This window comes from Histoplasma capsulatum (genome assembly GCF_000150115.1).
Source record: "Histoplasma capsulatum G186AR genomic scaffold supercont2.25, whole genome shotgun sequence".
In the NCBI taxonomy this organism is placed as follows: domain Eukaryota; kingdom Fungi; phylum Ascomycota; class Eurotiomycetes; order Onygenales; family Ajellomycetaceae; genus Histoplasma; species Histoplasma capsulatum.
The window spans coordinates 26,416-37,594 of record NW_025544825.1 but is presented as its reverse complement, the minus strand read 5'-3'; the positions used below and the strand labels follow the sequence as shown (position 1 = coordinate 37,594).

Here is an 11,179-nt window from a genome sequence, read left to right as displayed (position 1 = left end):
TTCTGTAACCATCTCAAACTAATTAGCATGGAAATGATCTTCTCTCTAAATTATATATGCAAAGTCTTTGATTTATCTTTTTAATTCTATCATTGCAAAGAGTGCTGTCTTCATAATTACTCAAACAATCTTGAGGATGAGTCTGTGTCAGAAAATACAACATGAAACAATCTAAATCTCATCTTTGTTCTCTTATAATATACACTTCACTCTCTGTGACTGGTGTCTGAAATAAGTCTAAGATCATCAATTACAGGCAATTTTAGAAGCTGGTGATAACAACACAAAATAGAGGTATGGTATTTGATGGTAGATATATATTCAAGGTTTGTATTATTCTAATATGCAAAATGTATCTACTGCTTGCCAGTTTCTGAGAATCTCATTGAATCTACTGATGTCATAAATTCAAGAAGACTAGCATTGAAAGTTACTGTTTTATTGAAACAACTTCTTCAGATAATCAAAGTATATAACAGAGAGATATTTTTTTAAACTTCATTCTTCTTTCTTTTACTTCTGATATCTGCTATTCATACTGCTACATTATCAACAGTCTGTTTAGAAAATTGTCTGTTCTCTATCAAGAATGACAGAATCTCAGCCAGGCTGAATTTCAGCTCTGATATTTTATCAGCAAACTCATATACTAATGGATCAGCTGCTTTCTATTCAAAGATAAATCAGAAGAGTCAAGCTATTGTTTCTTTATCTGCAAGATGAAAGTTGGTTTTCACATCCACACAACTGGCTTGCAAAAGTGCATCATTGACTAGTTTGATATGACAGATTGTCATAATTAATATTTGATCATCTTCTACACTATCAATCTTCTTATAATCTAGTCTCTGACAATTTATCACAGACTTGAAATTCATTACAAGTCAAGCTGTCAGAAACCCTCTTATATAGAGAGAGCTGCAAGCTATGAAAAACCATTGAATTGATATACATGTGATTGATAACTGCAGAGGACAGCATCAGCTAGAAGCAGATCATTATTTGAATGAGACATTCAGTGATTGCATATTGTGCCATTTTCTTTGCAACTGAAAATACATGAATTTCTAGAGGATTGAGTCAATAATTCAGTCAATTCAACTTTGAAATCTTGAGTGATGTAATTATCAAAATGTTGTGAAGGAAATATATAATCTCAGAATATTGACTTCTCAAGTTGCAGAGGCAAGAAGAGAAATAAGAGAAAGAAGTAGAAACAACAAAGAAAGATGTCTGAGCAATTAAGAAGAATATAAGCTTTCAACTTCACTTATCATAACATGAAATCTGTTTCAATTGTCTTGAATATCTCTTAGAAATTAAATTCATTTCAAAAAACTTCTTCATCATCTCTCTGAACTCTGTGGGCTTTGCAACAGCAAGATCTTGAATAACTATCTCAATACTTCTCTCTCTGCTTATATATCACACTGTATATAAACTCCACTGTTTCTTCAATAAATTCAACATTCTCATTTCTGCAAATGACTTCTGCAATTATGAGATCTTCTGTTTTGCTGAGTACTTTTGCTATATTTGAGCAGAAATCAACTTTCTTTATATATACTTCATTGATGTGATGGTAGAAGCTGTATATTATCAAGAGCAATCTTTCACTTGTGAGGTTTCAATGTTGTGAAATCACTACTCATAGAATTTCATACTCACTCATTTTCAGAATCTTGAATCTCAGCTCTTTCCACTCACTTGATTCAACTTTTTCAATCTCTGAGAGACTTTCAGCAGCTTTGACAATCATCAAATCATCAGCTTATATAATATTGAGAAGCTCACAGCTGTCATCTTTATTTTCTACAACAACTTAAATAAAGTTGCTGTATATATTTATATAAGAAATTCTCTGTTCATGAACTGTGTATTCAGATTGTATACATTATGAAATCTTTCAGAAAAGGATCTGAATTCATCTTTTCTCAATATTTCTGAGAGATGAAATCTGAGTTGCTGTCTGAGTTGTTGAGACAGTTGTTGCTTGAGTTTGAATTAGAGACAAAATGATTGTAGTCAATCTCATTGCTCAACTACAGACTATTAGCTGCTGCTAGAACAGTGAGATGAAGACATTACTTATCAATATAAGCATGAGAAATCACTATTTTCTAATATATTTCAATAATACTGAGCTCATTGTGATTGACACTCTGTATGAATCTTCACTTGACATATTGAATATTGAGTGTAACTTGTTATACCATCTATAATCATTTCTATATAAATAAAACACTCTGTAGTTGTATGTGGAGTTCAGGTTTCTGAATATCCCAATTCAGCAAACATGCTGTCAACTCTGACTCTTATTTCTCAAAACACCACTGTATTTTGAATAATGATATGTAGATGAAAATATGTTTTGTTAATAGTTGATTCATCTATATAATATAGCTGTGATGATTGATCATTCTGTGAATTCAGTTCTGAGATTTTGAAGTTCAACTCAGTGATCTTTGTAGTAACTTTCTGATGTATTGATGTAAATTGCTCAATTAATACTCCTTTAACAATTTCATCTCATAACTTCATTATAAATAAGATTAGCTTATATCAAAGTGGCATTCAGTACATTCTGAGATCTTCTGAGTATGTATATCTTTTCACTGATGATAACTGAGCTCATTCTTCAGAAAGGTATAGAGACTTGTATAGTACTCAAAGTTTTACAGACTTGAAGAAACTTCATGAGTTCAAAAACAGCTGAATCTGAATTTTACTCATGAACTGATGATTTTTTTTGATTATATTATATCTCACAATTTTTTCATTAATTGTACAGAGAGTGCTAAGTGCATTATCAATCTTTTGTGAAATATCAGTATTATTTATTCTAATTGCATTAATAATGCTGCTTCAATGACTGATCTGATATGCTTTATATAGCATTATTATATACTGCATTGCTGCAATGTGGCAATACTGATGATATCTATTCAAAGATTTCTCTATTATCAGAACATTGATTTTATTCCACTGAAGATCTGAAAATAACTGTTTTATTCAAATAATAGTATAAGTTAATTCTAACAGAGTTAGTGCAAAAAACTTATTCTGTTTCACAGCTTCTGATACTTACTCTCAAGAGTATTCTTTTCTAATTATTTATTCTTCTCAGAGTGGAACTTGTTGAGATTTACTGCTGCTGCAGTATATACAATTGTCTTTTTATATATTTCTACTGTTATCTGAGAAGCTGTGATTGTAAGCACTGTGTGTATATTTTCAGAAGCTCTATCAACAATTGCTTTGACAAGCTGAAGATGATTCTTGATGCTAAGTATTAAAGTATATATTACATTTATAGCCTCATCTTCATCAACAACATCATCAACAGCAGCATCATCATCATCATCATCAGTATCAGCATCATCATTCTCATTTTGATGATATATAGATATAGAGTCATTGTTGAATCCTTCATGAGGTGGAAAAAGATATGCCATGAAGAAGATGAAAGTAGAAGAAACAGAAGAAGAAGAGATGAGAGTGGCAGAATTAACAGCATCAGTGTCAGAATTGAAAGAAATGAAAGAAGAAGAAGTGAGAGTGGTGGAATTAGCAGCATCAGCATCAGAATTAGATAGTGCAGAGATGATGAAAATGATATCAGCCATTGTTTGAAAAAATCAAATTTTGTTTGAAAAGTGTAAGATAAATATGTGGGTGTTTAATAAAGATGATAGTTTATAATGATGATAGTTTGAGAGATATAGTCTAGATTTTATATTCTTTCAGAGATTACATCTTTCTTTTTCACAGTTACAGTTATACTTGCATTTCTGCTGATCATCTTCTGAGCTATATTTATTGAGATGATAACTGTAGTCTATTCTCTTCTTTAAATGACTATCTAGAGAATCAAGATGAGCACAATTTATTTCACAGAAAATCAAAACCTTTTTTTTTTTCAAATATTTCACAAAAATACTGACAATCACTCTGTTCTGCTTTCTCTTATATTTTTATATTATTGTGTTGAAGATGGAGTATGCTCTTCTGTGAACTGTGATGTATTCAAGAAAAATTCTAACAGATCACAGAATTGCTCAAACAATTTCTGTTCAGATAACTGAGTCAGTTACTCATCAAATAACTGTTAGTACTATTGAGACTGAAGAGGGATATCTCTTTGAATCAGAGTATATCAATACTGATGTTGAGAAGAAGATTGTTTTTGAGTTTCATACTTTGAATTATATCTTAACTCAATCAAACTTGATTTATTTATATATATTATTGCAGCAACTGAACTTCAGCTTCAAGCAGTTCAACTCAACTGACTGTGGAGATTTTATACTATCAGTGACTATCAATACTCTCAAACTTCAGTGGTTCTTCTGTCATCAGAATATATCTTTCTCTCACTGTCATGCAGAAGTGGTATTTACAGTCAACTCTGAGAAACATATGAACAAATTTCTAGCAAATATAAGAAGAGAAAACACAGTTGGTATTTCAGATGCAGCTAAAGAAACACAACAATCAGTAATATTGTATAGCTTCACATCATCAGCTGACTGATATCTAAATTCAATCAGAGTGTTTTCAATCAGTGTGTTTTCAACAGAGGTTTCAACTGAAGTGTTTTCAACTGAGATGTTTTCAATTGAGGTGTTTTCAATCAGAATGTTTTCAATCAGAGTGTTTTCAACAACTCTATAGCATCTGATAGAAGTATCTGAGAGATCAGTATCTTTGCCTTCATGATCATCATCTGAAGCTTTTACATTATCTGAAAACAATGAGTTATAAACAGTCTTTAGATTGACTGTGCTCATACTTCTTCTGACTAAACTTCATTTATAATTTGTGAGGAGTGAGTAAATTGAGCTTTCTCAAAGTTTTATGTTTGAGAGGAGAAATCATACAGTTACTCTTGAAAGATTCTTCTTTACTGCTGTTATTATACTAGTCAATAATATAATGTATATATTGAATGAGAAGATCATTGTGGTGTAAGTTGTTCATATGCTAAATAAAAAACAATAAAACTTAATCAATTCTAGTTAATATACATACTCTGTTATGAAGCCCAGTACTGTGCTTTAAGTTTGAGTACAAAAGAATCAATCTTGATAAGAATATATAGTGAGGTATCTTTGTAACTTCACTTCTGTTTTCATTGAATAAAAACTTAGATAAGATTGCTCTGCTTCAGCTCTGAATCAATAATTCACAGTGCATCAGCAATTATCAGAAATCTTAAAAGCTCACTATAAGTGCAAAAGACAAGATGTGAATCATAAGAAGATAAAGACAGCAGACAACTATTAACTATATATTAGTCAGTACAAACAAATATTGATGAATCAGTTTATATCACTTCTATATACTTCTACATCATATCTCAATATTCTGTGAATGAATCTCTTGTGACACACCTTCAGTGGCAGAGATTAAAAAGTCATTATAGAAGCTCAGTCAGCTACAGTGTCAAAATGTATCAAGAAACTAAATAAAGTCTTAGAGAAGAGACAATAGAATTGAAAAAGTGATCAATTTGTGACGGGTTAGCACCCGTTGGTAGTTAACTTACGCAACCAACCCCCTACCGCGCGCTCACGTGCTCACGCGCGCTCATGAAGTTCTCCCACGCCTCCTCGCGATTCCGCCCCACAATCGCGCACATCTTAACACCCTAACGATTCTTCCGCCCCGCGCTCCCCCAGAGCGCGACCTCCGATATTTCTTCCGCTCCGATCCCCTTGCCTATAAGAACCCCCTCGTACGACCCCTTCTTCTGATCTTCTTTCTCTTTCTTTCCTTAATCGATTCGTAAACTGTTATCAGGATAGTGTCAAGTCCGTTGATATTGCCGTTGGAACGGATCGTACGAACTGCGCAGGCGGTACGAACGGTTTAATCTGCAACATCGGTAACATCTGCTTAATCGGTGGCACGCCCGTTACACAATTTGAAGTAACATCTATCTTGTGTATATATATTTATATTTCTTCTTCTTTTCATTCAATCTTCTCTTATATATATTATATTGAACTCAGAAAGATGCTTTATAATTAGAAGCATCAAAGACCTCATCTAGATCTTATTCATCTATATACTATTGAATAGCATTGAAAAATCCATTTAGTAACAATGCAGTGCTATTAAATTATAGTGTTATGGTAATTTTCTTCTGAAGATGCTGAACAGTGAATTGAACAGATCTGCAGTAACATTGACATTTCATACATATATTATTCTCATTTATATAGAGACTCAGATTGATATTATTCTTATAAAATTTGTAGCAAGCTGATTGAAGCATCAATAATGCTCTGATAATTAACTGAGCTGATTTATAGCATCTAATAGTCTCAAAGCAGAGAAAGAAGCCATTTTGAAACTCCAGAATTGAGCTCAATTTAAAGAAGAGATTTGAAATAAGAAGAGTTAAAAGAGCCTCTTTCATCTTGTCTGCTTCTAGCAGATTCTTTTGAATAGATTGAGAGATATTCTTCATTACACTGATATCAACAATTGACAGCTGTGTGTCTGTGGTGAAGAAGTGGTTGAAGCAGAAGTAGTTCTTGTGAGTTTGATTATCAAGCTCACTCTGAAGTTCATTCCAGATCTCCTCATCATCAAATAAAGATATATAGAAGTGATAAATGCAAGAAAGTCATTCATCTAGAAGAATGTTGTGTGAATTCAAGGTTTTCAGAACTCTTGAGACAGTTTCTGTACTCAGAGAGATTACAATATACAGTTTTGATATTCATGACCACAGATGCTACACTTTCAACAACTCTAAGCAAATTAAATTATTGTGCCACTGTTTCATACTGCTATTCTGAAAACTATCAATAAAGAGAATATCAATGAATGAAAACAGTCTGTTCAGAGTCAGAAAAAGGAATAAAAATTTGAGATTTGAAATCTACACAGAAGCAGCTGAGATAGCTTTTACACTGTAAAATATTAGCAGAGTGAGATGAGTAAGATAAGAACTTCAGAACTCATGCTTGTCAGATAAACAGCTCATTATCAACTCTGATTTGAAGACAATCATACACTGTGAAGTCAGTGGATAGAAAGATGAAAATATAAATGACAACACATACCACAGTCATCTTATAAGAGTGTCTCACTATTATAGTTGATAAAAAGAAAGAAAGTTCTATCTACAATAGAGATAGATATCACAGCAATCCTCCAGCCTGCAACCATGATTCAAGAGATGTCAAACATACATAATATTGTCTTATAGTATTGCATAAAGATATGCTTTAAGACTCTGCTGTTATATATATTATCTGCTGTTCAGATTTTGATCAGATACTGTAGTTTGAACACACAATCTCTCTGCTGATTCTCAAAAAATCTTTTCATCAATTATTGAAAGTACTCACTGTACTTTTCAGTATCATTCTGATATATATCTATATCAAGTGAAATATCTCCATCTGTGAGATGTTAGCTCTGAATTCACAGAAGAGATCTGCTCTTCAAGAAGAATTGAAAGTATATAAATCTGAGCTTATTTCAATGAAATAGTTGATGAGATTTTGCAACTGTAGATTGCATGAAAGTCTTTTTTGTATGAAAACTAGCAACTCAGTGAGAATAATTTCTAGCAGATTTTCATCATCAATACTGAGAAGATAGACAGCAAAAGTCAATGACTTGATTCTCATCTTCAATGCTGTAGATACATTATACAAAAAGTATTTAATTACAATATACTCACTCTCTGCATCAGCACAGTCTTCATCAAATCTTTTTATACAGTTATCACAAAGAGTATGATCATATAAAAGATGATATTCTGCACAGTGAATCATACAGACAAGATAAACAGAGTTGAGTCTCAATAAAACTAGATGATTTCTCCACTAATTTAGATTGTATCTGTGAATATGTGAAGAAGAGACTTTTTTCATACTCATGAATTCAAATAGTCTTTGAAGCTGATTATCAATACTCTGACATATCAACTCTGTAAAGATATAGTTGTCTAACACTCACTTATATATACTATAGCAGATTTTTGAATATAAAGTTTAAAACACAGTCTGAGATAAGAATTCTAAGTTTGAGTAAGCTAAAATCAAGTACAACAAAGCTCAGAAAATATGTCATGTATTAGAGAAGAATATATATTTATCAGAATCACTGATGCAGTGTATGACATCAGATTTTCATAAAGCATCTGCTTATTGACTCTCTGACTCAGAATAGTCAATAGATGAGACATCAGTAAATCACTGACAGAGTTTAGTCTTTTTGATAAATGTATAAAGTCAAATGATATAAATATATTAGCTGCAATATATCACAGTGCATTTTTATAGAAAATATTCATGTGTGTTGTAGAAAAGAGAACTTGATGAATTTTCCACACTGATCAGATAAGATTGAGCTCTCTTATAATATCTGTATATAGATCTAGATAGCAAGCATCTGAAGATAGCTCATCTGACAGATGTTATGATATACTAATATTCATGAATACAGAAAGAAAAAGTATATCATTAATAATATTCAAAAGAAAAAATTCCTTATTCAGCAGCATCTGTATGATGCTGTTATTATTCTTCTCAGTAACAATGATAATGCAGAGGTGAATAGTATCTGACAGAGTGAATGCAGATCTGATAATTGCTCATTTCATCAGAAAAAATCAAACAGCTTTCAGATCTTCAATATCATCTATAAAAATATAGATAACATCACAGAAGAGAAAAAGAAGTCAGATAAGAATAAGATGAAAGAGATCAAATGAGAAGTCAGATCACTGAACTGATAGACTCTTATAGTAATAGCATAACTGAGAGCTGTTTGATATATGTATTATTATATAGCTTGTTGAATCACAGTCTGCAAAAATTCTGAGATAGATAAATTGAAGAGAGATGTTGTCTGCTTGTAAATTTACAACATACTGCTGCTGAAAGTGATTTCTATAATAATTGATTCAGCAAAGTTGCTGCAGTGTATTATTCTTTATCTTTCTACTTATAAGAAATATTAGCTGAGGAAATTGTTCTGAAGATCAATTCATCTCAGTCATAATATATATTATTTATCATTCAGTCTCAAGAAGAGGTCCAGTCTCTCCATCAATTAATTCCAATTATAATATATGATTGCACTGTGGCATGATGGTTTTGATTTATGATATAAATACAGCAACTGCAGAGCTTATTTATCATTTGAAGTTATATCTGATTTACCAGCTCTGATCATGAACCACAGATCATGAACCACAATAATCATATTGAGACTAGTCATCATAAAAATATGACTCTTTCATTGTATGAGCTTGTCATGATAAAGGCATGGCCTCTTGATTGTGCAGTATATAATCCTCAAAATTAAGAGAAGCCTCTTCTAAGCATCAGATTCATATTCTTTCTATCATCTTTCACTAATCATTTCACTGTAGCAATGGCCTCAGATGTCTATGTTTTCAATCTATCTATAAAGAAAGATAGATATTGACTAGAGTCAGCAAAGATTGATTTGACACATCTAAAGTTTGGCAGAGAACAAGTGGGGGTTGTAGCTTAATATATCAGTCAGTTCAATGTGAAATAATTGATGAATAAATTTGAGACAGACTGATATCATCAGCTGAAGCCTCAGTATTGAATATCTGTTGCTATTAATCAAACTGTTTTTGAGCAAATTCTGAGTTACAATTCAATGATGAGTCTTAGTCAATCTCTTTCAGTTGCTATAAATCTCTCAGCTGACTGCATGCTTCAAAACTTGCAGAGACAGATGCACAAAGCAGCAGCAGCTGAATGACTTGATCTCAATAATCAGTAATGAGTGATTAAATTCTATAATATCAATGATCTGTCTTCTGAGGCTCTCAGAAGCCTTCAGAAGTATTGAGATGTCTTTCAAAAGTTATTTAATAAAAAGATCTGCTGGAATGTAATATATCATCAGCAGTAGAGAGATGAAATAAGAGTTGATGAATGATTAGCAAGATGAGTAGAGTATTCAATCTATTACTGAAATTTCAATCAGCTTCAGAATGAAAGCTGAAAGACTTATCTAATTTGTAATGCATTAAGCAAGCTGCATTAATTTTCTGAGCTCTGACAATTCTGGAATATGAGCAGTCTGAACCTTCTCTTATCAATGAGATGCTCTGAGATATATGAAAACTTGTCTGAATCTTGTGCTGTTATAATACTGACCTCAGATTAGAAGCTCTTGAATAGTCTAAATCATATCTAAAATGTGTGAAACTGAATCATAAGTGATAAGTCTAGCCTTTTAAATGCTGATTCTGTGGACAGTCTCAAAAGTCATTGTCTCTACTTATCAAAGAATGATTATGAGTATATAGATGAGCTCTTTGAGAATGAAGTGGTGTTTCCTTATATTGACAAATCAGAAGAATAAGAGTTGCTTTATTAATAATTGATGAAGACTCAAACCATCATTTCTTCCTTCTGAATATTTATTAAGAATGTCAAACAGTTGAATCTGATAGTAAAGCTTTTAAAGAGATTTCAATCTTCAAAATACAAAGACACTGTTCAGAAGGGGATGAAGCAATATTATAAACAATCAGCTCATAATTTCTATATTCAGATATCTGAAATCATACATCATTGAGAACAGAATGTGAAATGCTATAATTTCTGATTAGTATATTATCAAGTGGTTCTTGCAGTGATGCAGCACTTCATCAGACTAGTTTCAGAATCTCTGTCATTTAAAATGTATAAGATTCCATCTTCTCAACTTCAGAAAAATTCTCTGATTCTGTGAAATCAATTCAAAAACCTTTCATCATCAGTTGACTTCATTCTAAGATTGAAATCTTTTGTTAGAGACAATAATTGTCCTCTACAGAATGGAAACAGTGATGCTCTAGATACTGATATTTCTCATCCACATCTTATATACAATGAGCTGAGAAAATGGTCAATTGATAGTTATTATGAAATGACAGATGACTCCTCATATTATTCAGATAGAAAATATCTCTATCTTGATAACATCTACTTGCATTCAGAAGATATGCCTCAGTCACAAATAACATTCTTCACAGTCAAGTGAAACTTCATGCTTGTATACTTCCCACAATGTGAACATCAAGATATCTGCTCTGATGTGAAACAATATCATATCATACTAGTTGATACTGATATACACAATGCTGATATGAATGTGGAGCAAAATTATACTGAATCAACTAATA

The 11,179-nt window shown here is 31.9% G+C and overlaps 1 protein-coding gene across 1 annotated transcript; it reads right to left on the bottom strand.

Annotated features, from left to right (window-relative positions):
• Window positions 1-3,246: 3,246 nt before the first annotated feature.
• On the bottom strand, window positions 3,247-3,626 carry HCBG_09186 (uncharacterized protein; the record flags this gene model as incomplete). The annotated part of the gene is made up of 2 exons (XM_045436235.1): window positions 3,247-3,285; window positions 3,309-3,626. 2 exons carry the CDS (start codon window positions 3,624-3,626, stop codon window positions 3,247-3,249), a joined length of 357 nt encoding a protein of 118 aa, XP_045283054.1.
• Window positions 3,627-11,179: the final 7,553 nt, after the last annotated feature.